Source organism: Plectropomus leopardus, chromosome 16 (assembly GCF_026936395.1).
Source record: "Plectropomus leopardus strain MGB_pleo_1.0 chromosome 16, ASM2693639v1, whole genome shotgun sequence".
NCBI lineage: Eukaryota > Metazoa > Chordata > Actinopteri > Perciformes > Serranidae > Plectropomus > Plectropomus leopardus.
The window spans coordinates 118,991-146,406 of NC_142191.1; the positions used below are offsets into that span (position 1 = coordinate 118,991).

A 27,416-nucleotide genomic window follows, 5' to 3' on the forward strand; every position below is an offset into this window, starting at 1 on the left:
CTGTGATTTTTTTAACGTTGTTTTATCCTGTCTATATTTAAAGGGTTAAAAACACACTGAAGTGAAGCTGCTTTCAGCCTAAACTCCATCAAACCGATGCAGCAGATCTGAGGAGTTTCTTCATCACAGCTTCAGTCTGAAGACTCCTCCCACAGCTCACCTCAAAATGAATGTGAGGTCTCATTTTAACTTTTATACCTGAGCTCTCGTCCTGAAGGTACACCTGTGCTTATCAAAAATAATTCAGCAGCAGCTTCAGACAGCCGCTACAGGCTGCAGCTTCAGACAGCAGCTACAGACTGAGGCTACAGGCTGCAGCTTCAGACAGCAGCTACACACAGCAGCTACAGGCTGCAGCTTCAGAAAGCAGCTACAGACTGAGGCTACAGGCTGCAGCTTCAGACAGCAGCTTCAAACAGCAGCTACACACAGCAGCTACAGACAACAGCTTCATACAGCAGCTACAGAGCGCAGCTACAGGCTGCAGCTTCAGACAGCAGCTACACACAGCAGCTACAGACAACAGCTTCATACAACAGCTACAGGCTGCAGCTTCAGACAGCAGCTTCAGACTGAGGCTACAGGCTGCAGCTTCAGACAGCAGCTTCAAACAGCAGCTACACACAGCAGCTACAGAGCGCAGCTACAGGCTGCAGCTTCAGACAGCAGCTACACACAGCAGCTACAGACAGCAGCTACAGGCTGCAGCTTCAGACAGCAGCTTCAGACAGCAGCTACAGGCTGCAGCTTCAGACAGCAGCTACACACAGCAGCTACAGGCTGCAGCTTCATACAGCAGCTACAGGCTGCAGCTTCAGAAAGCAGCTACAGACTGAGGCTACAGGCTGCAGCTTCAGACAGAAGCTACACACAGCAGCTACAGGCTGCAGCTTCATACAGCAGCTACAGGCTGCAGCTACCGACTGAGGCTACAGGCTGCAGCTTCAGACAGCAGCTTCAAACAGCAGCTACAGATAACAGCTTCATACAGCAGCTACAAAGTGCAGCTACAGGCTGCAGCTTCAGACAGCAGCTTCAGACAGCAGCTACAGGCTGCAGCTTCAGACAGGAGCTACACACAGCAGCTACAGACAACAGCTTCATACAGCAGCTACACACAGCAGCTACAGACAACAGCTTCATACAACAGCTACAGGCTGCAGCTTCAGACAGCAGCTTCAGACCGCAGCTACAGGCTGCAGCTTCAGACAGCAGCTACACACAGCAGCTACAGGCTGCAGCTTCATACAGCAGCTACAGGCTGCAGCTTCAGAAAGCAGCTACAGACTGAGGCTACAGGCTGCAGCTTCAGACAGAAGCTACACACAGCAGCTACAGGCTGCAGCTTCATACAGCAGCTACAGGCTGCAGCTACCGACTGAGGCTACAGGCTGCAGCTTCAGACAGCAGCTTCAAACAGCAGCTACAGATAACAGCTTCATACAGCAGCTACAAAGTGCAGCTACAGGCTGCAGCTTCAGACAGCAGCTTCAGACAGCAGCTACAGGCTGCAGCTTCAGACAGGAGCTACACACAGCAGCTACAGACAACAGCTTCATACAGCAGCTACAGGCTGCAGCTTCAGACAGCAGCTTCAGACAGCAGCTTCAGGCTGCAGCTACACACAGCAGCTACAGGCTGCAGCTTCAGAAAGCAGCTACAGCTTCAGAAAGCAGCTACAGACTGAGGCTACAGGCTGCAGCTTCAGACAGCAGCAAACAGCAGCTACACACAGCAGCTACAGACAACAGCTTCATACAGCAGCTGCAGACTGAGGCTACAGGCTGCAGCTTCAGACAGTAACTACACACAGCAGCTACAGACAACAGCTTCATACAGCAGCTACAGGCTGCAGCTTCAGACAGCAGCTACACACAGCAGCTACAGACAACAGCTTCATACAGCAGCCACAGGCTGCAGCTTTAAACATTAGCTACAGACTGCAGCTACAGGCTGCAGCTTCAGACAGCAACTACACACAGCAGCTACAGACAACAGCTTCATACAGCAGCTACAGACTGCAGCTTCAGACAGCAGCTACAGACTGCAGCTACAGGCCGCAGCTACAGACTGCAGCAACAGGCTGCAACAACAGGCTGCAGCTTCAGGCAGCAGCTACAGACAACAGCGTCATACTGTGGCTACAAACTGCAGCTGCAGTCTGTAGCTACAGGAAGCAGCTACAGACAGTAGCTACAGACAGCAGCTATAGGCAGCAGCTACAAGCAGCAGCTACAGACAGTAGCTACAGACAGCAGCTATAGGCAGCAGCTACAAGCAGCAGCTACAGACAGCAGCTACAGGCAGCAGCTACAGAGAGCAGCTACAGGCAGCAGCTACAGACAGCAGCTACAGGCAGCAGCTACAGACAGCAGCTACAGGCAGCAGCTACAGGCAGCAGATACAGGCCACAGTGAAAACTTAACTCTCTGTTCAGATTTTTCGTCATTAACGAGCCGACATACAAACTACAGACGCAACTCACATGAAGCAACTTCTTCTGTTTAACCCTTTGAAAGCTGAGCCAGCTGCTCTGATTTCTGACAAAAACTTGGGTAGAAGTCAACAAGCAACTTAACAGGACACGGCTCAAAAATCAGCAAGAAGGTAGGACAAACTAAAAAGAAAATTAATCGTAAATAAGAAAGGGGGAAAAAAAGAATTTAAAAACAGAACAAACCCGACAATGACTCAAAAAACATATATATAAAATGTATATATAATTTTAAATATGTAATTATAATAATGATAAATGTGGTTTCTGGACATTATTCCCCAGTTGTTGTTTTCCCCCCTTTGCAATCTAACTTTCAGGCCATTTTCTGTCACATTTTACTATTTTTTGCAGTTTCTGTGAAGGTGAAAAATAAAGAGGTGAAGGTGAAGAAAAAAAAGGTGAAGAATAAAGAGCTGAAGGTGAAGAAGGTGAGCGCGATAAAGGAGCAGACAAACATTTCAGAAGCTCCACAAAAAAAAAGACTTCAACCACCAAAACTTGACATAATGTTGTTTGTGCGCGTTTTTAATCACGTTTCATGAAGAAGAAAAGCTTCATACGCACCGAAGCTTCTCCGAGAACGAACACAAACTCCACCAAAAAGCGAGAATCAGAAAATGTGTCTGCGGACTCACATTCGTTCAGAGGAGCAGCAGCTGGTCCTCCTGCGCGATCATTCTCCCTCCGCAAACTTTTCCTGCTCCAAACTCTCCCTCGCGCTCCAACTTCTGAGGCTCAAAATCAGCGAAATCCAAACTGCGCCTCGCAGACGCGTAAAAGTCTCCAAAGTTTGCAGAGACGGACAGAGAAGGACAGAGAAGGACACAGCGGCTCTGTGGGAGTAATCCGGAGTCCCGGCGGAGCGGAGATGCTTCAGAGAGGAGCAGCTTCAGGGAGGAGCAGCTTCAGGGAGGAGCGGCGGAGAGTCTGAGGCTCTGAGGAGCAGCGGAGTGAAGCTGCGACATGGCAAACAATGCACTTCCGGTCAAGTTGTAAAAAAAAAAAAAAAACCCAAAACAAAACAATGAAGCTCCACAGATTTAGGTCGAGAATTACAAAATAAAATCCGTCAGACTTTCACACTCACTTGACTTCATGTCAAAACTTTTATTTTGTTAAATAAAGTTACACAAAGAACAGAAAATCTAAGGTCTGTTTTTATTATTAACCCCTTAGAGACTGTTTGTCTCATTTTAGTCTCTTTTCTTCTTCCTGTTGTGATAACTGTGTGTGTGTTGATGCATGTGTCCTAAATGTAGTCCAGATTGTGTATTTGAGTGTAATCAGTGAATTTGCAGCTCAGCTCCTACAATAAGTCTAAAATACACTGTGGAAACTAAATAGTTACATTCAGACTGTTCAGGTCCAAAAATGCTCCATTGAAACCCATTCAAACTGACATTTTTGATCCCACAGCCATCAGAGCAGAAAAACAGGACTTGTATTATTTCTGGGTGTCATTCTGGGCTTTTGACTCTGAATTTGTCATTTTGACTATTTTCCACCTGATGAGGTCATTTTGACCATATTTGGCATATGGAGGAAATACATGCTATTTCCACTAGGTGATCTGTCACAGTCAATGTATGGATACAGTCTGGGATATGTCAGTGGTCAGCAGCTACACTCACATATATCGAAAATAATTTATTTTTTGTGGGTTTTTTCCATCTAAAAATATAGTGGCATCATGACAAAAACCTGGTGTTTAAAGGGTTAAAATTCTTAAAATATAATAAATATTTGATATTTATGATTAGGATTGATGTTGGTTAAAAAAAACTCAAGGAAAGCATAAAATAATGTAAATGTATTATATTTTTTAAAGCTTGAAAGGCACATTTTGTGTGCAGTGATACGAGTGTGTGTGTGTGTGTGTGTGTGTGTGTGTGTGTGATATTAAAGCAGGCCCTAAAGGGTTAAATACCAATCGTGGATTGTAACTAAGTACATTTACTCCTGTACTGTAAGCTCAGTTTTAACAAACGTGTACTTTACTTGAGTATTTAATTTCTCTGCTGCTTTGTGCTTAACTATATCTCAGAGGGAGTATTAGACTTTTGACTTTTTTACCACATTTGTCTGACTTTACTTTTAATAGAAAATACGATAAACTGATACAATATGATGAAATAGTACACATTGTAAAATCTGACAAGTTGATCTGACTTGAAATAATCTTGGAAACCAACTGCTTTGAAAAAAGCAAATGTAACTATAAGTCTTGATTTGTGTTTACTTCATATCTGAGTGTAGCATTAAACGTTGCTGTACTTCATTCTTGTTGCAGCTTAAAGATGAAACGAGATGAAACGAGCGTGTTGTTTGTGAGCAGCTCGGCCGTCAGACCAAAGCTTCACAGCAGCAGAGACACTGACCTCCGTCCTCTGACGTCCAAACACACCTGACTGCGTCCTGATGCGGAGATAAAGGTGGAGGACGGAGGACAAAGGGCCGACTGAAGGCAGCAGGAACAAAGAGCCGACGTTCATTTCCATGTCAACTGATTTCCTGCCTGATAGAAACGTCACAGAGGAAGCTGCAGATTCACAGCCGCACACAAAAGCACAAAAACACAAAACACAGAAACACAAAACCACAAAACACAAGAGCACAAAAACACAAAAGCACAAAACACAAGAGCACAAAAACACAAAACACAAAAACACAAAGTACAAAAACACAAAAGCACAAAAACACAAAAACACAGAAACACAAAACCACAAAACACAAGAGCACAAAAACACAAAAGCACAAAACACAAGAGCACAAAAACACAAAACACAAAAACACAAAGTACAAAAACACAAAAGCACAAAAACACAAAAACACAAGAGCACAAAAACACAAAACACAAAAACACAAAAACACAAAACACAAAAACACAAAAGCACAAAACACAAAACACAAAAACACAAAAACACAAAGCACAAAAACACAAAACACAAAAACACAAAGCACAAAAACACAAAACACAAAAACACAAAAACACAAAAGCACAAAACACAAGAGCACATAAACACAAAAGCACAAAACACAAAAACACAAAACACAAAAACACAAAAACACAAAGCACAAAAACACAAAACACAAAAACACAAAGCACAAAACACAAAACACAAAAACAAAAAGCACAAAAAAACAAAACACAAAACACAAAAGCACAAAAACACAAAACACAAAAACACAAAGCACAAAAACACAAAACACAAAAACACAAAGCACAAAAACACAAAGCACAAAAACACAAAAGCACAAAAACACAAGAGCACAAAAACACAAGAGCACAAAAACACAAAAGCACAAAAACACAAAACACAAGAGCACAAAAACACAAAAGCACAAAAACACAAGAGCACAAAAACACAAAGCACAAAAACACAAAACACAAAAACACAAAAACACAAAGCACAAAAACACAAAAGCACAAAACACAAAAACACAAAGCACAAAAACATAAAAGCACAAAACACAAAAACAGAAAGCACAAAAACACAAAAGCACAAAACACAAGAGCACATAAACACAAAAGCACAAAACACAAAAACAAAGCACAAAAGCACAAAACACAAAAACACAAGAGCACAAAAACACAAAACACAAAGCACAAAACACAAGAGCACATAAACACAAAAGCACAAAAGCACAGAAACACAAAAGCACAAAAGCACAGAAACACAAAAGCACAAAAGCACAGAAACACAAAAGCACAAAGACACAAAAGCACAAAAACACAGAAACATTGCTCGCTCTGTTTTTAAAGTCCTGTTAACATTTCCTGTTTTTCACGGGGAAGATGGGTAGATCTTTATTTTGTTTTTCATTCGGTGACTTATTTATTGTGGTCATTCATCTTTTCATTATTCTTGACTGATATTTTTACCGTTCATTCTTACTGAAGTATTTTTACTGTAACGCTGTATAATAAGAGGAACTGTGCTTGCTTTCTCTTTGGTGTGACTGAAAGTTAAAGTTGAGCTACGACGCGACTTTAACACGACTGTGATTATATGACCCGAGTGAAGTGTTTTGTTACAGCGCTGCAACATCTGCACACTCATCCGAGTTTGGTCAGTTTATTGAAAAATAAAGCAAATTCAGCACCGAGTGGAACTGTGATACGAGTCCTGTATATATATAGGCATACATATGTGTGTGTGTGTGTGTATATGTGTGTATATATATATATATAGATATATATATAATTGTTATTTTGTTAAAAAACACAAAAGCAAAGTGGAATTGCAATTTAAAAAAAGGGGGTATCAAATGACTCAGTGTGTGAGACAGTGTGTGTGTGTGTGTGTACAGCCACAGGTGTGTGCGTGTGTTGCTGTGTGAGTGTTACTGTGTGTGTGCGTTTGTGTGTGTGTGTGTGTGTGTTGCAGCCACAGGTCGAGTAACGAGCTGTGTGTGTGAAGTTGTTTTAAGACAAGCTGAGAGACTTTGAACTTCAGGTTTGTAACTTCCTGCTTCCTTCAGTCGCCTCCCAAAAACATCGTTATGAACCCAAGTGGAAACACGTGTCGCTGCTCCCTGACCTCCATTAGACCGAGCCGCCACCCCGACTCAGGATCACTCAGACCAGCTGATCTGATCTGATCTGATCTGATCTGAGCTGATCTGAGCTGATCTGATCTCTGCTGATCTCAGCTGATCTGATCTCTGCTGATCTGATCTGATCTCAGCTGATCTGATCTGATCTGAGCTGATCTGATCTCTGCTGATCTCAGCTGATCTGATCTCTGCTGATCTGATCTGATCTGATCTCAGCTGATCTGATCTGATCTGAGCTGATCTGATCTCTGCTGATCTCAGCTGATCTGATCTGATCTGAGCTGATCTGATCTCTGCTGATCTGATCTGATCTGATCTCAGCTGATCTGATCTGATCTGAGCTGATCTGATCTCTGCTGATCTCAGCTGATCTGATCTGATCTGATCTGATCTCTGCTGATCTGATCTGATCTGATCTCTGCTGATCTGATCTGATCTGATCTCTGCTGATCTCAGCTGATCTGATCTGATCTGATCTGATCTCTGCTGATCTGATCTCTGCTGATCTCAGCTGATCTGATCTCTGCTGATCTGATCTGATCTGATCTGATCTCAGCTGATCTGATCTGATCTGAGCTGATCTGATCTCTGCTGATCTCAGCTGATCTGAGCTGATCTGATCTCTGCTGATCTCAGCTGATCTGATCTGATCTGAGCTGATCTGATCTCTGCTGATCTGATCTGATCTGATCTCAGCTGATCTGATCTGATCTGAGCTGATCTGATCTCTGCTGATCTCAGCTGATCTGATCTGATCTGAGCTGATCTGATCTCTGCTGATCTGATCTGATCTGATCTCAGCTGATCTGATCTGATCTGATCTGATCTCTGCTGATCTGATCTGATCTGATCTCTGCTGATCTCAGCTGATCTGATCTGATCTGATCTGATCTCTGCTGATCTGATCTGATCTGATCTGATCTCTGCTGATCTCAGCTGATCTGATCTGATCTGATCTGATCTGATCTCAGATGGCGACAGAGGGTCTGCCTTCTGCTCGTGGTTTCCAGTTGGTGTTCGGATGATTTCATCGTCTCGTTCTGTGACTCTCTCTCACCGACTGAACTGTCTGTTGTTTATCTCCGCATGTTGAACTTTATAATATTAATAATGCGTTAACTTTGACCTTTAGGACGTTCGATGTCATCGCTTCGCCATTTTGTCCTGTAAGACATTTGAGTGAAAAATTGTCATAATTAACACATGAATTCTTCCGTTATGGTCCGACATATTTATGAGGTCACAGTGACCCTTTGACCTTTGACCATCAAAATCAAATTACTCATCGTTGAGTCCAAGTGGACGTTTTTCTTTTCTCTTCTTTTATTTTACCTTCTCATATTTATCTATCTTCTGTTATTTTGTGTTATTTTCTCTTCCCCTGTCTTACCTTATCTTCTCCCGTCTTATCTTGTCTTGTCTTATCCCGTCTTATCTTATCTTGTCTTATCTTCTCCCGTCTTATCTTATCTTGTCTTATATCTTATGTCTTGTGGAATAAACGCAGCCTGAAGAGAAAGAGAAGTCAGTCATTCAAACATTTTATTCAAAGTGAATCACAGTGATTCTGACGTTTGTGAAGCTTTAAAGTCCCACTAAAGACAAACGTTAAATATCCACCAGAAAGAAAAGACACCTGTCCGCTCTCACAGGTCACCTACAGGAAGTGATGCGTCAACACAGTCAAAGAACTTCAGAATAAAAACCTCCAAAAACAAGAAGTCAGAGGAGCTCTCCAACAGCACGCTGATTATTTTTACCGTCTGAGCTGAGCAGAGGACACACAGTGAGACAGACAACGTGGGGTTAAACTCACCATGACAGAGACCAAATGTCCAAATGTCCACACTGAGAAACTCTCTGAGGATTCTTCACAGATTTAAACTTTTAAAGGTTTCTGGATTCTTCTGGATCAAGTTTGTCTGATCAAACTCAGCTGGACACAAACAAGGAGGACAGTCTGTCCATCTGTTGGATTATCAGAGCCTGCCCCCAAACCATCTGGAGTCCAGTCCAGTCCAGCAGAGTCCATCCAGTCCAGGACCAGTCCAGGACCAGTCCAGGACCAGTCCAGGACCAGTCCAGTCCAGTCCAGGACCAGTCCAGTCTAGTCCAGGACCAGTCCAGTCCAGGACAAGTCCAGTCCAGTGGGTCAGTTGGGGTGATTTTGTTTGTTTCTGTTGTTTTGGTCAGTCAGCTGATGTCTAACTGAGCAGAAAGGAGCTGAAACTCTGAGATGATTTTACACCCAATCAGCTTTGATCTCCGATTATTAATAATCAGCCAATCAGCTTTGATCTCCGATTATTAATAATCAGCCAATCAGCTTTGATCTCCGATTATTAATAATCAGCCAATCAGCTTTGATCTTTCCATCAGCGAGACACGCGGGCAGCCATTGTTGCAGACTGATGTCCATCATGTCCTCTGATCCTGAGACTCACAGGCCGGACTCACTGTGTGTGTGTGTGTGTGTGTGTGTGTGTGTGTGTGTGTGTGTGTGTGTGTGTGTGTGTGTGTGTGTGTGTGTGTGTTCAGCTCTGTGTGGGTCCGATCAGTGATAGATGGAGTGGCAGCAATACTGTGGAGAGGAGGGAGGGAAGGAGGGAGGATGGAGGGAAGGAGGGAAGGAAGGAGGGAAAGAGGAAAGGAGGGAGGATGGAGGGAAGGAGAGAAGGAGGGAGGGAAGGAGGGAGGAGGACAAAGGCTTCATTCTTTCCCGGTGGTGAGGAGCGTCAGGGCCCTCTGGAGGTTCTGGATCGCCGTGGCGACGTCCTCGTACTGCAGGGCGCTGCCGGCGTACTTGCAGTACTTCTGGGCCTTGGCGAAGTCCTCCGGGGACAGGTGGACGCCGCCTGGAGGGACAGACAGAGGGAGGGTCGGAGGAGAAGGGGAGGAAGAGGATGAGTTTAAAGTGGGGAAAAGAAGCAGAGAGGAGGAGGTCAGTGAGATCAGTTAACAAAGACTACGAGCCAATCAGAGAGCAGCGAGGAGACGAGTACTGATGATGTCACTGTACAGCAGAGATCAGTCCAAAAACTGTCTCTCTCTCGCTCTCTCTCTCTCTCTCACACACACACACACACACACACACACACACACACACACACACACACACACAGACACACACACACACACACACACCACTGAAGTGTTTCTGTGATTTAAAAAACGAGCTGAGAAAAACTGTCACAGCAGATTATTCTACTTTCACTGATCCAATATTTCATGAATTCATCGTTCAGTGATGGAAAACTGACAAATGATAATTCTGCTCGAGCTCAAGTTGATGTCTTCAAATGTCTTGTTTTTATCCAAAAAAATAAAAATATTGAGTTTGAAAAGACGTGAAATGAAGGAAAAGCAACAAATCCTCACGTCTGAGGAGCTGCAACCAGAGATTAACCAACATTTACGAAACTTTTTATCTTAAGATTCATGTTATCCCCACCAACCGCAAAACAGTCAGAACGACAAATTCAGAGTCAAAAGCCCAGAATGACACCCAGAAATAATACAAGTCCTGTTTTTCTGCTCTGATGGCTGTGGGATCAAAAATGTCAGTTTGAATGGGTTTCAATGGAGCATTTTTGGACCTGAACAGTCTGAATGATAAAAAAAATAACTATTTAGTTTCCACAGTGTATTTTTTTTCCCCACAGTCCAAAGACCTGCAGCTGCATTGGTGACTCTAAATTGCCCTTAGGTGTGACTGTGAGTGTGTGTGGTTGTCTGTCTATATGTGTCGGCCCTGCGATGGTCTGGCGACCTGTCCGGGGTGACCCCGCCTTCTGCCCAATGACAGCTGGGATTGGCTCCAGCCCCCCCGCGACCCTTACGAGGACAAGCGGTTACAGAAAATGACTGTAGGCTGAGCTGGAAACTCACTGATTACACTCAAATACACAATCTGGACTACATTTAGGACACATGCATCAACACACACAATTATCACAACAGGAAGAAGGAAAGAGACTAAAATGAGACAAACGGTCCCTGAAGGGTTTTAGGTTAAAGATGTCCACAATAATGAGACTAATTTGAACAATAACAATATTAATATCAATAATAATAAGAACAACAACAACAACAACAACAATAATAAAAATGATGATGATAATAATAATAATAAAAATGATAATAATAATAATAATAATAATAATAATAATAATAATAATAATAATAACACCATAAGTGCATGTTGATCACAGTTAAAACACAGAAATAACTCAAACAATGAGGAGCTCTTCTTCTCCTCTAAAACAAGTCTGACAAGAGCAGAGCGGACACCGGCGGAGACACAGGCGAGGACACAGGCGAGGAAACAGGCGGGGACACCGGCGGAGACACAGGCGAGGAAACAGGCGGGGAAACCGGCGGAGACACAGGCGGGGACATCGGCAGGGACACCGGCGGAGACACAGGCGAGGACACAGGCGAGGAAACAGGCGGGGACACCGGCGGAGACACAGGCGGGGACATCGGCAGGGACACCGGCGGAGACACAGGCGGGGACACAGGCGGGGACACCAGCGGAGACACAGGCGGGGACATCGGCAGGGACACCAGCGGAGACACAGGCGGGGACATCGGCAGGGACACTGGCGGAGACACAGGCAGGGACATTGGCAGGGACACCGGCGAGGACACAGGCGAGGACACAGGCGGGGACACCGGCGGAGACACAGGCGAGGAAACAGGCGGGGACACCAGCGGAGACACAGGCGGGGACATTGGCAGGGACACCATGGAGACACAGGCGAGGACACAGGCGAGGACACAGGCGAGGAAACAGGCGGGGACACCAGCGGAGACACAGGCGGGGACATCGGCAGGGACACCGGCGGAGACACAGGCGGGGACACCGGCGGGGACACAGGCGGGGACATCGGCAGGGACACCAGCGGAGACACAGGCGGGGACATCGGCAGGGACACTGGCGGAGACACAGGCAGGGACATTGGCAGGGACACCGGCAAGGACACAGGCGAGAAAACAGGCGGGAACACCGGCGGAGACACAGGCGAGGAAACAGGCGGGGACACCAGCGGAGACACAGGCGGGGACATTGGCAGGGACACCGGCGGAGACACAGGCGGGGACACAGGCGAGGAAACAGGCGGGGACACCAGTGGAGACACAGGCGGGGACACCGGCAGGGACACCGACGGAGACACAGGCGGGGACACCAGCGGAGACACAGGCGGGGACATCGGCAGGGACACCGGCGGAGACACAGGCGAGGACACCGGCGAGGACACAGGCGAGGACACCGGCGAGGACACAGACAAGGAAACAGGCGGGGACACCGGCGGAGACACAGGCGGGGACATCGGCAGGGACACCGGCGGAGACACAGGCGGGGACATCGGCAGGGACACCGGCAGAGACATCAGCAGGGACACCGGCGGAGAATGAGAGCTCCATATTTTTGAGTCATTTCTGTGTTTTTATGATTTGACTGAAAAATGTTTTGATGTTTTTGACATAAACACAAAGTTTGTGGACGGAGCTCAGAGGGATCGTCTCCGTCTCTGAGGGACTGAGGACACCAACACAGTCTTTATTAAACCCTGCAGTGATGAGAGCCCATCAAAGACTCTCTGTGTACCTACACACACACACACACACACACACACACACACACACACACACACACAGATACACACACAGATACACAGGTACGTCCTGTCTGCTGTCGTCGGGCAGATTAGAGACGAGTCTTTCTGACAGGACGGTGACCTCTGACCTCTGCTGCAGGTTTCATATATTACCCATAGTCCCGTCAGCGCTGACAGCTGATTATGAGCTGCTAGAGATGAGTCTCCGTGACGCCCGTCACATTCAGTGTTTCAATGGGACGTTTTCCGACAAAACCCCAGGTGACAGGTGCAGCACAGCAATAATAGAAACAGATGCATGTCATATTACAATAATGGTAGGTGTGAAATTAGTAATTGCTCTCTATGATGATGTTGATAGAGATGATAACAGTCTCATGCATATGTGAAAGGGAGTTGTCCAAATGCAAGATCACAGCATCGGCGCAACCAGGACCAGACCACGATCAGGGCGAGCGGGGGGCACAGAATCAGTACAGCCACAGCACGAGCACAACCAAAGGCAGGGTCGCGGCATCAGCACAGCTATCACCACGGTCAGGCACAGTCAAGGTTACGGCCAGGATCCAGGGAAACTAGGAAACAAGGGAGCAGGAACGCTCCCGAGAGGCAACAGGATTAGCGTAGTGCAGTTCAACAGACCCAGGCTCTGTAATCGCGAGCCCCAGGCAGTGAGAGTACCACATGGCTATCACAGAGCTAAGCTAAGCTTGCACATGGCAATGCAGTTAACAGACATGCATGATTTCTGATGGCGGCATTGAGAGAAGGAAAGGAGCTCAGCGTATCAGAGGAAGTCCCCCGGCAGGTTAAACCTATGTCAGCCTAACTATGGGCTGGTCCAGGCAGCCTGAGCCAGCCCTGATTATAAGCTTTATCAAAGAGGAAGGTCTTAAGTCTACCCTTAAAAGTTGAAACGGTGTCTGCCTCCCTGACCGAAAATGGAAGATGGTTCCATAGAGAGGAGCGTGGTAGCTGAAGGCTCTGGTTCCTAACCTACTTTTGGAAATTTTGGGAACCACAAGTAACCCCTGCTTTCAGAGCTCAGTGATCTTGAGGGTTGGTAAGGAACTATGAGCTGTGACAGATAGGATGGAGCCTGAACATTTAGAGCTTTGTAAGTAAGGAGGAGGATTTTAAATTCAATCCTGGATTTCACAGGGAGCCAGTGCAGAGAAGCTGAAACAGGAGAAATATGATCCCTTTTCTTGCTTCCCGTTAAAACACGAGCAGCAGCGTTCTGCACCAGTTGGAGAGACCTAAGAGATTTGTTGGGGCAACCAAATAATAGGGAATTACAGTAATCCAGCCTAGAAGTGACAAATGCATGTACTAATTTTTCAGCATCTGTTTGGGATAGGATATGTCTAATTTTTGCGATGTTACGCAAGTGAAAGAAAGCCGTCCTTGAAGTTTGTTTTATATGGGAGGCAAAGGATAAATCCTGGTCAAATAAAACTCCGAGGTTCCTTACAGTTGTGCTAGAGGCCAAGGTAATGCCATCTAGAGAAATTACATTGTTGGAAAAGGAGCTTCTGAGGTGTTTTGGGCCAAGAACAATAACTTCAGTTTTGTCTGAATTCAACATCAGGAAATTACGGCTCATCCAGGCTTTTACATCCTTAAGACATGTTTGAAGTCTAGATAGCTGATCAGTTTCATCTGGTTTCATAGATAGATATAATTGCGTATCATCAGCATAACAATGGAAATTTAAGGAATGTTTTCTAATTATGTTGCCTAGAGGAAGCATATATAAAGTGAAAAGGATTGGTCCAAGCACCGAACCTTGTGGCACTCCAAAGCAGACCTTTGTATGTGCGGAGGGTTGATCGTTGATGTGAACAAATTGGGAACGATCTGATAAGTATGACTTAAACCAGGCTAGTGACGTTCCTTTAAGGCCAATTGAGGTTTCAAGTCTGTGCAGTAAGATTTGATGGTCAATGGTGTCAAATGCAGCACTGAGATCTAATAGGATTAAAACAGAGACCAGACCTGTGTCAGAAGCGATAAATAAGTCGTTATTAATTTTTACTAGTGCCGTCTCTGTGCTATGATGAACTCTAAAGCCTGACTGAAAGTCCTCGAATAAACTGTTGTCTCGGAGAAAGTCATAGAGTTGATGAGCAACCACTCTCTCAAGGATTTTAGAAATAAAGGGGAGATTAGATATCGGTCTATAATTAGCTAAAATCTCAGGATCGAGGGTGGGCTTCTTTAGAAGAGGTTTAATGACAGCTACTTTAAAAGACTGAGGTACATAACCTGTTAATAAAGACGTGTTGATTATATCTAATAAAAAGTTGTCTAATAAAGGTAAAACTTCCTTAAGGAGCTTAGTTGGGATGGGGTCTAGCAGGCATGTTGATGGCTTCAGGACCAGGGTCTGTCCTGCAGCTGAGTTCGATGGATAAAATCAGGAAGAAAAACTTTAAAACTGAACCTTGCTCATTATTGTGGACATCTTTAACCTAAAACCCTTCAGGGACTGTTTGTCTCATTTTAGTCTCTTTTCTTCTTCCTGTTGTGATAACTGTGTGTGTGTTGATGCATGTGTCCTAAATGTAGTCCAGATTGTGTATTTGAGTGTAATCAGTGGATTTGCAGCTCAGCTCCTACAATAAGTCTAAAATACACTGTGGAAACTAAATAGTTACGTTCAGACTGTTCAAACGGACACGTTTGATCCCTCAGACAGACTCAGATCGTCTTGCTGTTGATGGATTTGTTTGCTGATTGATTATTGATCAGCTCCGTGTTTGCAGGCTCTGCTGAGAAATCAAACCTGAAACTGAATCTGTGTGTTTTTTTTACTCTCTGTGTTTCTGCAGCTCACAGCCCTCCACCCAGCACGGACCACCAGCACCCTCCAGTACACACTGGACCGTGTGTGAGCCACAGCAGCCCAGCACGGACCACCAGCACCCTCCTGTACACACTGGACCGTGTGTGAGCCACAGCAGCCCAGCACGGACCACCAGCACCCTCCTGCACACACTGGACCCCAGTGTGAGGAACACAGCAAACACACACCAGACACATAAACACACCTGGACTCTATCCACAGGGCTGTCCACATACTTTTGACCATGTACTGCAGAGATACTCAACTTACGGCCCACGGGCCAAATCTGGCCCCTGATAGGGCCCCCAGGGGCCCCACAATCATTTTCTAACTGACAACAAAAGTAAAGAACTTGACACTGGGAGCTGTTTTCTAGTATCCAGAAGGTACCAGTGTGCATCAAAAATGATCCCCCACACCCCCGACAGAGGGCCCAGCTGAGACCCTCATGTCCTAAAATCCTACAAATGTCCTAAAATATTAGAAAGTCCAAAAATCTGAGAAACACGCATGGGTCCGTGAGCTAAGCAGGTTGAGTATAACTGCTGTTGTATCTCCTTTCGGTAACCTTTTCTCCTTTCCTTCCCTGGATCCTTTGTTTCCTTTCCTTGGCTCCTTGTGTTTCTGTCTCTGTCGTGTTTTCTTTTCGTCTGTTTTTTTCTCTTTTCTCTCCATCAGCTGTTTCCTCCTTATGTTTCTCTCTCTGTTATCACATCTCTCCTCTTCTTTCTCCATCCTGGGTTTTAGATTTAATGTCTTTCATACGGCGGCTTGATTGTTACTGTCGGTCGTTGTGTCTTTTTATTCCTTTTTTTTGGTTGAAGCAGCGGGGAAATATTTTTTGTAAGGAAATTAAAATGCTGCTGCTGCTGCTGCTGCTGCTGGGAGACTGGAGTTATTATTGTTTCCTTTAATTCTTTTTTCCTCAATCCTTTCTGTCCTCCTCGTCCTTGTCCTCCGCTCCCAGAGGACGCTCTGTGACTGGACCCGCCCGTCCACAGACTGTCCAATGAGACACTGAGCCGACCGAGCTGCAGATCTCTGAAACGACCAACAGGGAAACAATACGACTGAAGCCGAAGAGTCTGAAAACGTTTCCTGACTGTCAAAACTACAGAGACATTCAAAGAGAATTTCGTTTTTCCTCGGGTGATGTGAGGGTCTGATGTGAGGGTGTGATGTGAGGGTGTGATGTGAGGGTCTGATGTGAGGGTCTGATGTGAGGGTGTGATGTGAGGGTGTGATGTGAGGGTCTGATGTGAGGGTCTGATGTGAGGGTCTGATGTGAGGGTGTGATGTGAGGGTCTGATGTGAGGGTCTGATGTGAGGGTCTGATGTGAGGGTCTGATGTGAGGGTCTGATGTGAGGGTCTGATGTGAGGGTGTGATGTGAGGGTCTGATGTGAGGGTTTAAAAAAGAATTTGTTAATTTGTTATTTTTTTATGAATCAGACACCAAAAAACAAATAACATTTGTCTTTCATACTTTGGATTTTAAGCTCAGATAAAAAAAGGAAATTAAAAAAAGCCAACAGGTATTAAAATACAATGTAAAAACATGGTGGCATCATTATTTATGTCATTTATTTAACCTTCATTTAACTGGGTTGGTCCCACTGAGATTAAGAATCTCTTTTTCAATAACAAAAACTTTTATAGGGTTATAATTTATAGGATTAAAACTCTGAACATCATTGAATATTCATGATTATTACTGATGTTGGTTAAAAATTAACTCGGTGAAAGTAGAAAATCATATTATTGTACAATATTTTTTATAACTTCACTTTGAAAAGCTCATTTTGTGTGCAGAGTGATGCGAGAGTGTGTGATATTAAAGCGGCTCTAAAGGGTTAATCATTGTGTGTCAGAGTCTCAAACTGTCGGCAGCAGCAGGCGTTACAGACGTTACCTGTCCGCAGGTGAGACTCACAAACAGGTTCATCAATCGATCCTCGACTCGTCGACCGAAAATGACCGGTGAGACTTTAGAGTCATTTTCAGGCTGTTTGAGGCGTTTTAACGCAGCGCTTCTCTTCATTTATCCGCCCGTAAACTGAGCTCAGGCGTCACGTGTTTCCCTAAAAGCATTTCTGAATCTGAACATCAAACAGAAGCTTTTTTCAGTCTGTGTTCAAACAACAGCGACAGATGACAGAATCCCAGAACCAGCAGAACTCCAAACCGGGTCACGTCCACATCCAGAGGGAGAGTGTCAGTGTGTGTGTGTGTGTGTGTGTGTGTGTGAGTGAGTGTGTGAGAGTGAGAGTGTCAGTGTGTGTGTGTGTGTGAGTGTGAGTGTGAGTGTGTCAGTGTGTGTGTGTGTGTGTGTGTGTGTGAGTGTGTGTGAGTGTGTGTGTGTGAGAGTGTGTGAGAGAGAGTGTCAGTGTGTGTGTGTGAGTGTGAGTGAGTGTCTGTGTGTGTGTGTGAGTGTGTCAGTGTGTGTGAGAGAGTGTGTGAGAGTGAGAGTGTCAGTGTGTGTGTGAGAGTGTGTGTGTGCGTGTGTGTGCGTACCCTGCTGCTGGGCGTTGAGCAGTGTGGGGTCCACAGTGGGCATGGATCTGGGAACAGGCACTGGTTTCACTGGTTCTGCTGGTCAACAGAACACAGATGATGAGAAACTGACAGAAATAAGATCAGAAACAGTAAAAACTAAAAACTGCCGTACTCTTCAATGGTTTCTATAAACTGCCATCATTTTTCTGTCCGCTGCTGCTATCTCTCCATAAAGGAAAGGGTTAACCCACCGCAGACCGTTTCAAGTGAAAATCAGCCACCAGTAAAATGGAACGATTCTTTCAAAATAAGACAAACTAAAAGTGTTTGAGCTGTTTGTGCTTCACACAGATTTGTGTATTAAATCCGATTTTCTGTGTTTTTAATTCTGTTACCAGGCTGTCGGTGTTAACATGTGAGTCGTGACACAATGAAAGTCCGAATAAAACCCTTTTTCATATGATGCTTTTCCCGACATCTGATCCCTGATGGAGATAATCTGGTAACATCTGCTTCACCTCGTCACTATGGACTCAAAACCGATCTGAAACGCAAATAATGGAATCAAAATAATGTGATTAAAAATGCAATTAACTATGAAATTCTGCAATTAATTGTTATTTTAAAAATTAACAATTTGACAGCCCTATGTTTGTTTGTTTTTAAAAATAAAGTAAAAGTCTTGAGAGTTTCCCCAAAGTGCTCATTATCTTGAAATAAATCTTTCACAACCCCTGAAAAGTCTTTACTATTTTCAACTTTTTGGAAAACTTTTTGTGGTTTAAAAGACTTTTCTAGGTCAATAAAAAGAATGTTTGGGGTTATTAACCCTTTGAAAACTGAGTAAATTGGTTTGATTTCTTTCAAAGACAAAGGAAGAAGACAATGAGCTATGAAAGAAGAATCAGCAAAAAAAAGTGAAAAGTAGAAGAAAAATACCTGAAATTTTGTTAAAAAAAGGAAATTACCTGACAAAATCTTAAATAAAGTTTTTATTAATTATTTATGTCCCATACATTTTTCTCTACCTTCAAAAAAAAGACATTTCTAAATCTACTAATTTACACACGCACGCACACGCACGCAGGACGAGCACCAAGGTCAACCTCCGCCGCTCTGCTCACCTCATCACGTGTTCTCCATACAGGAAGTGCGGTTACATGCCAGCAGCACAATACGTGTGTGTGTGTGTGTGTGTGTGTGTGTTTTGTGTTGCCAGCTCTTTGTGCAGAAGTTTGTGTAATCTATAATCACCTCAAATGACTCGATGATTGTGCACGAATGTGTGCGCTTCACACACACACACACACATACACACACACTTGTGTTGAGCTCCGTGGCTCCTCATGGGAAACGAAGTGAGACTTCCTCTCACCCTCGCGAGGCGGCGGCAGCGCCCAAAAAGACGCTGTTACACAACGCGCCTTCCTCTCATTGTGCTGAGCCACGGCCGGCTCTCCGGCGCGTCCAGCTTCACGTCAAACTCCACATAATCGGTTATTTAGGAGAAGCTGAGCACAAATTAGGCCCTAATGCAGGTTCATACACCAACACGTTTCCAGGACCTTCCAGGACCTTCCAGGAGGCAGATTTTACAGAGCAAACAAACTCTGAAACGACCATCAAAGCTCCTCATCGCTTCTTTTTCGTGATAATAGAGCAGCTTTAGTTCAGCACATGCGGACCTCGGTCTCTGCGGTCCTACCTGTGGGGGGGAGCAGCTCGGCAGGGGTGTTGGCCGGAGCGTGGGCGCCTGGAGGGACGTGGATGTTGTTGTAGTTGGTGGTGGGGGGACCCGACGGCCCCGGTCCTGGACCCGGAGTGAAGCCGATTCCTGGGGCGGGACCCGGACCCAAACTCTGGTCCTGGTTCTCAAAGGACCCCGAAGAAGGTTCTGCCCTGAAGGAGCCTCCGTGAGAGAGACCCTGACCTGAGACACCTTCAGCTCCAAATTCACCTGCAGGACAGAAACCAGAGCAGGAGAGATCAATCAGTCCATCAGTCCATCAATCAACCGATCAATCGACCAATCATCCAATCAATCAACTGACCTCCAACCCAATCCATCAATCAGACTGGCAGGACAGAACCTGTTGCATGAAACATGACAAGACGGCGTCGGGTTGAAACGCTGCTGGGAACGCCGTTATATGACGAATGTGAGGGGCAGAGTGTGGATGCACACGCACGCACGCACGCACGCACGCACGCACGCACGCACGCACGCACGCACGCACGCACGCACGCACGCACGCGCACGCACACACACACACACACACACACACGATGATGGATGTGTGTCAGTCGACGTGTGATCACTCAGACTGTGAGATGAAACCCGAAAAAACACAATCAAACTAGAAACACGTCTCACGTCTGTCCTCAGCCGACCAGCTCAGCCTGTCGGACACTTTCTATCCACGCCAGTGAAAACACGGACGCTTCACACACAAGCCCCGCCCACCCGCAGCCTCACAGACCTGTCCCAAGGCTGCAGGTCTCTGTGTCCCTCTCTATAGTCGCATGTTGTCAATATGTCTCTGTGTCCCTCTCTATAGTCTCATGCTGTCCATGTCTCTCTGTCCCTCTCTATAGTCGCATGTTGTCAATATGTCTCTGTGTCCCTCTCTATAGTCTCATGCTGTCCATGTCTCTCTGTCCCTCTCTATAGTCGCATGTTGTCAATATCTCTCTGTGTCCCTCTCTATAGTCTCATGCTGTCCATATGTCTCTGTGTCCCTCTCTATAGTCTCATGCTGTCCATGTCTCTCTGTCCCTCTCTATAGTCTCATGTTGTCCATATGTCTCATGTTGTCCATATCTCTCTGTGTCCCTCTCTATAGTCTCATGTTGTCCATATGTCTCTGTGTCCCTCTCTATAGTCTCATGCTGTGCATATGTCTCTGTGTCCCTCTCTATAGTCTCACATTGTCCATGTGTCTCAGTGGATCGTTGGAAACATTTCACTGAAGTCTTTCAGGACATTTTCCTCCAAAAACTGGGTCACAGACACATTCTTTATATTTTACAGCTCAGGCTGGAAGCTGTTTTCTATCTCCACCCTCCCTCTGTCCTCCGTCCGTCCACTCCTGTCCTCCTGCTCAGCGCGTCCCCCTACAGCCAATGGAAAGTCAGCAGCAGCTACTGGGAAACAATGGGCTTTCTGTGAGGACCACTGCTGGATCATAGCGCGTGTGTGTGTGTGTGTGTGTGTGTGTGTGTGTGTGTGTGTGTGTGTGTGTGTGTGTGTGTGTGTGTGTGTGTGTGTGTGTGTGTGTGTGTGTGTGTAGCAGTGAGACTGTGTCTGACTGACATGTGGAGGCTGACCTTTGACCTTTTTTAACTGAACTTTAATGAAGCCTTCTGAAAGAGTGCAGCTGAGTCTGACACAGAATCAGCAGATACTCAGACTGGGATTCGGTCAGGTCGAGGGGTGTCGCAGTAACTAAAATCTAGTATTCATCATCTGAGACTCTCTGAGACTCTCTGAGTCAGTCTGAGACTCTCTGAGACTCTCTGAGTCAGTCTGAGACACTCTGAGTCAGTCTGAGACACTCTGAGTCACTCTGAGACTCTCTGAGACTCTCTGAGACTCTCTGAGTCAGTCTGAGACACTCTGAGACTCTGAGACTCTGAGACTCTGACACTCTGACACTCTCTGAGACTCTCTGGGACTCTGAGACTCTCTGAGACTCTCTGAGTCAGTCTGAGACACTCTGAGACTCTGAGACTCTGACACTCTCTGAGACTCTCTGGGACTCTGAGACTCTCTGAGACGACGTTCAGAGAAGCAACTCTGCAGTCAAACACCGACAGCCTTGTCCTCTCTCTGTGTCCATGAAGGGACAGATGTGCAAACGCACACATGCACACACAAGCACGCGCGCACACACACGCACGCACACACGTACACACGTACACACCTTCTCCAACATACAAGTGTTGAAACGCTGATAAAATCCTTATGTAGACAAAACACACACACACACACACACACACACACACACACACACACACACACACAGAGGCGTGCTGGGTGGATGATGTCAACTGTGTGCTGGCGTGTTCTCCATCAGTGGGAATGAGTTTCATTATGTCATCAGTGACACACAGACCCTGATGCATCCTGGGAGAGGACTGAGAGTGTGTGAGACATTCAGAGAGCAGAATAACACAGATTGAAGAGGGACAGAGTGTGTGTGCGTGTGTGTGTGTGTGTGTGCGCGCTTTGGCGGGATCCTGGAGGTGATGTCATGGCGAGCGGGCGATGTTTGGGTCAAACACATGTATGTGTAGCGGGCGTGGCCAGCAGATGGCCTTTATTTCAGCGAGGAGTCGGTGGATGTCGACTCGCTGACATGAGCGTTTAGGTTCGGGCCCACAGGGCCCGGAGACGTTAGTGTCCATGTCAACACACATTCCTGCTCCGGCTCTTGTCCTCTCCAGGGAAACCTGACGCAACTTCTCGCCCTGCGAGCGCAATCTGAAAGTGAGTCCAGATGCTGCGGAGTCCTGAACGATCAGATTTATGATCCGCCGAACACAGCGCTGAGCTCGGGGAGGTCATAGCTGCGGACCGGAGCCGCATTCTGCAGCTCACTTAGTGTGTCAGAGACTCAAACCCGTCAGATGGAGCTCATGTGACGAGGACAACTGCAATCAAGGTTCAAATTCTCCCGCAGCAGATGATCAGACTCCGCCCAGTGCCTTAGAAAAGACAAACTCCTAAACCAGAAGACACCTTTCTCCCTCTGTTTCTGAGCTGGCTGCTGTCTGAATAATAATGTGATAATAATAACAATAATAATAATCTAATTATTATTATTATTGTAATAATAATAATAATAATGTCAGTATGACGCTGAGACCCTGCGTCCTCACTCAGCTGTTCATGTGACGTCTAATGTAGAGGAGCCTCACATATGGAGCTGTCACTACACATACTCATCGTAAAGACACACGGTGACCACTAGGCTTTGTAATATTTCATACCTTCCTGAGGTTTCTCCAGAGTACACGCTCTTTAATGCTATATAACAGAATATATAGTGGTATATAATGGTATGTAACGCTCCGACTGAAAACGCATGCACAGGAAAACCGATTTGGATCCAGATCTCAAAGGGTTAATTATACCAGAAGAGAAGTAAAAAGATGGGGAGGGTCAGATGAGAAGTGAAAAACTCATCAGAGACGATTCTGGTGGCGACTTTGGTTCGAGTTGAGGAAATCCGTCTGAAGAAAAGATGAAAGCAGGTGAGTCTCACAGCAGTTTGCTGCTGAAACTCTGAACTGTTCAACCAAAGTTTAGCTTCCTGCCCCGATTCTTCCCACTGCCTCAGAGCCCGTCTGCGCTCCGGTGTTTCCCGCCCGTCTGCTGCAGATCTGCTGCTGCTTCCTCAAGGTCTCCGTAAAGGTCACGTTTATCCGCGGAGAGCCGACGAGAAACAAAGGTCAGCCACTCACAGCGGATCCACGCTGGATATCAACGCAAACCCAGAGCAGCTACATAAATATCAGGTCAACCTCTGTTAAACACACACACACACACACACACACACACACACACACACACACACACACACAGACAAAAACACATCAACAGAGGAGGTTTGCCTCAGAGGTCCTTAAAGGGCAAACTCCACAGAGCTCAGCCTTTGTGTGTGTGTGTGTGTGTGTGTGTGTGTGTGTGTGTGTGTGTGTGTGTGTGTGTGTGTGTGTGTGTGTGTGTGTGTTCTCTGGTGGCGTATCAGTGGGACCCACCTGCTTCCCCGTCCTGGTCCATGGCGATGGGCCCGGCCTGCGGCGTCTCTCCGTTCTTCAGACAGTTGTGGATGTAGGTTGCCTTCCAGCGGGCGTACTTCCTGTGCTGGACGTTCTGTTTACAGTCAGAAAGGTTACTGGGTTTCGGGTATCATTCTCTAAAAACATCAAAACGTGTATTTTTTTTGTCACATTTTCATTTAGAAAAATGTGTAATCTGAGTCCTCAGCCTTTTATAACGACGTTTTATAACGACGTTTATCACATCGTCATACTGATTAATTAATTTTTAATAATGCAGCTGGATTGGGCGCCGTGACGCCGTCTGCACAGCCGCTGACTTAGAGAACATGTCGATCTGCCGGAGCGTGTCAGAACAACTCATTCAGGCAGTCCACGAACTGCTAAACCAAACCACTTAAAACTGGTACCTGGGGCCAGCAAAATCAGGAAGCAACTGTGTGCAAACATCCTCGGTCAGAGGCCGTGCAGGAGAAGTGGGGCAGTTACTGGGTTAACTGGGTCAACTGGGCTCCAGGTGATAATGTTCCATGAGAGAGGCAGGATGTGTGAAAGGTGAAAAGTGTGGAAGAGGTGAAGAGAGGTGGGGGCAGCAGATTTACAGCAACAGCAGGCTGATAAGACTGAAAGGAGAAATTCCTGCGTGGAGCAGATAAGTGTGGTGTTTTCAGCAGCAGCTGAGGAACAATGGCCGAGCGTGTGAGCGCCGAGGGCTTTTCTCTGCAGAGCCGTGTTTGTTCAGCCTCAGTCTCACCGTAAAATAAAGGAGAGTGGCTGAAGGTAGTCATGTCTAATCACTAAAACAACACGGCCGCGATATCGCAGCACGCCTCGGATGGACGGGAATCTTAATGTCACCGTCACAACATTTCTGCAGAAAGGCGACTCACCCAGAAAACATTTAATGAGAAAATTAAATACACAAGAGTTCTGCCAGGACAGGGACGCATCACGCTCCCACACTGTGAACACTGCACCACGGACTCTCTAAACACTGAGTTTACACCACAGCAGCACTCACGTATACTCAGGAAGACTCAGGTAACATGTGACTGCACTCCTCTGCAGGGCTCTGACCCACACAGGGTTAACTGCTCCTTTGGACATTTAACCCCTTAGTGACCGTTTGTCTCATTTTAGTCTCTTTTCTTCTTCCTGTTGTGATAATTGTGTGTGTGTTGATGCATGTGTCCTAAATGTAGTCCAGATTGTGTATTTGAGTGTAATCAGTGAATTTGCAGCTCAGCTCCTACAATAAGTCTAAAATACACTGTGGAAACTAAATAGTTACATTCAGACTGTTCAGGTCCAAAAATGCTCCATTGAAACCCATTCAAACTGACATTTTTGATCCCACAGCCATCAGAGCAGAAAAACAGGACTTGTATTATTTCTGGGTGTCATTCTGGGCTTTTGACTCTGAATTTGTGATTTTTACAGAGTTCAGAAACCCTGAGCCGACTCGCTGATCACTGACTCCACTCAGCCTCCGAAAACCTCTTTTTACCGCTCGAAACTCGATCACTGCTGACTGTCTGCACAGCACTCACCACCACCGCTCTGAGGGCCCATTGTCCTCTGTGTGTGTGTGTGTGTGTGTGTGTGTGTCCACTGGTTCTCACTCAGTGCAGCAGCTAACTGTACTAATCTAAGTGTCCTGTTGATGTTTTCATGGCTTCTGTGTGAGTCGGACACAAAGTAGAGAACGACCTGCAGTTTGTTACAATCATACTGAGATGGACAGGTGTGTGTGTGTGTGTGTGTGTGTGTGTGTGTGTGTGTGTGTGTGTGTGTGTGTGAGTCTGCAGCCTGCTGTGTGTGTGAGGGGCAGGCTGGGGTTAGCTCTGACGCTAACAGGCTCTCTGCTCTCAGAAGGCCGCTTTCCATTAACCCTTCAATTGTAGTTGACAATGCGAATACAAAAGACTCCTAATGGAAACATTTTGAAGAACTCCCGTTTATCACAAAACAGTTTCCTCTGGCATGAGGTGGTAATCGGAGCCGACTGTAAAAACACATGTTTGTCCAAACTGCAGTGGAAACCCTTTTCAGTCTTTTCTAGGTCAGATGATGCTGTGAGGTCACATGACGCTGTGAGGTCACATGACGCCGTGAGGTCATATGATGCTGTGTCTATGTGCTTGTCAGTAGGAACTGGCTCCCTCATGATGCAGCAGGAGTATAAGAGCTGTTATTGCATCACATAACTCTGAGAAAGCTGATTGGATCATCCAGACTGATCTGTTTATTGATCATCGTCACTAAGGAGAGAAACAGTGTTCAGGATCAGACCTTCATGTCATCATCTCACCTCCTCTGACAGCTCCCCAAAAACGGACAGCACGTCCAGCAGCAGGCTGGCTGTGTAGAACGACTTTATCATGTTCCTGCAGCAGGAGAACAGACAGGAGGAGGACAGAGAGGAGGAGAACAGAGAGGAAGACAGACAGGAGGAGGACAGAGAGGAAGACAGAGAGGAGGAGGACAGAGAGGAGGAGAACAGAGAGGAACACAGACAGGAGGAGGACAGAGAGAAAGACAGAGAGGAGGACAGAGAGGAAGACAGACAGGAAGAGGACAGAGAGGAAGACAGACAGGAGGAGGACAGAGAGGAGGAGAACAGAGAGGAAGACAGACAGGAGGAGGACAGAGAGGAGGAGAACAGAGAGGAAGACAGACAGGAGGAGGACAGAGAGGAAGACAGACAGGAGGACAGAGAGGAAGACAGACAGGAGGAGGACAGAGAGGAGGAGAAACAGAAAAATCTCTTAGTTCAGACTTTCCGTCTCCAAACTGTACTGGTGATCAAACTGTTTACAAATATAACAGAGACGATCAACGACTGTTATTGTTTACAAATATAACAGAGACGATCAACGACTGTTATTGTTTACAAATATAACAGAGACGATCAACGACTGTTATTGTTTACAAATATAACAGAGACAATCAACAACAGTTACTGAGAGGTGATGTCATTGTTGTTTACAAACAGTTGTTAGTAAATGGTAAATGGACTGACTTGTCACACTACATTGTCACATTCACCCATTCACACACACTTTCACACACTGTTGGCCAAGGCTGCCGTACAAGGTGCCACCTGCTTCTCAGTAATCCTTCACACACACTCACACTCTGATGATGCGGCATTGGGAGCCATTCAGGGTTCAGTATCTTGCCCAAGGATACTTCGACATGCTGTCCAGAGGAGCCGGAGATTGATTAGAGGACGACCCGCTCTACCTCTGAGCCACAGCCGCCCCACGTATCCTGACCAAGCTGTTGTGTTAAAGTTTTGTAGTTTCCGTGGTGCCAACATGCTTTCTAAAATCAGACAGCTGCCGTCTGATTGGCTGTGAGTGTGAAGGAGGCGTCCAGAGGACGGACTCTGCAGAGACAGCTGTGAGGACTGAGGGCACGTGGGACACGTGGCTGAGAGCTCTGTTAAAGTCAGTAAGTAGACCTTTAGCTAAATTATTACAGACAAAGTAAGTCTGTGGTTTTCTTTAGTTTACAGTCAGGTTTACAGAAAAGACTGAATTCTCTCTGAACGAGTAACAGCCGTCATGAATAATCAAACACGCCTAAAGATCTGACAGAGTTAAAGTCAG

The 27,416-nt window shown here is 46.0% G+C and overlaps 2 protein-coding genes across 3 annotated transcripts in view; both read right to left on the reverse strand.

The window, feature by feature from the left end:
- Nucleotides 1–3,474, reverse strand: part of adgrg6 (adhesion G protein-coupled receptor G6) — a 99,521-nt gene extending 96,047 nt beyond the window's left edge. Inside the window, exon 1 of the mRNA XM_088089028.1 lies at nucleotides 3,133–3,474. Coding sequence (XP_087945154.1) covers nucleotides 3,133–3,134 — 2 coding nt within the window. The 5' untranslated portion in view covers nucleotides 3,135–3,474. The remainder of the gene's footprint in view (nucleotides 1–3,132) is intronic.
- Nucleotides 3,475–8,579: 5,105 nt separating this feature from the next.
- vta1 (vesicle (multivesicular body) trafficking 1) overlaps nucleotides 8,580–27,416 on the reverse strand; it is a 36,548-nt gene continuing 17,711 nt past the window's right edge. Inside the window, exons 4-8 of one of the 2 annotated variants that reach the window (XM_042503200.2) lie at nucleotides 26,114–26,189; nucleotides 23,782–23,896; nucleotides 19,724–19,975; nucleotides 18,037–18,111; nucleotides 8,580–9,909 (exon numbers count right to left, since the gene is read on the reverse strand). In XM_042503200.2, the coding sequence (XP_042359134.1) occupies nucleotides 9,764–9,909; nucleotides 18,037–18,111; nucleotides 19,724–19,975; nucleotides 23,782–23,896; nucleotides 26,114–26,189 (664 nt within the window). In that variant the 3' untranslated portion in view covers nucleotides 8,580–9,763. Of the gene's footprint in view, nucleotides 9,910–18,036; nucleotides 18,115–19,723; nucleotides 19,976–23,781; nucleotides 23,897–26,113; nucleotides 26,190–27,416 lie in introns of both variants that reach the window. The other variant, XM_042503198.2, reaches the window with a different exon arrangement.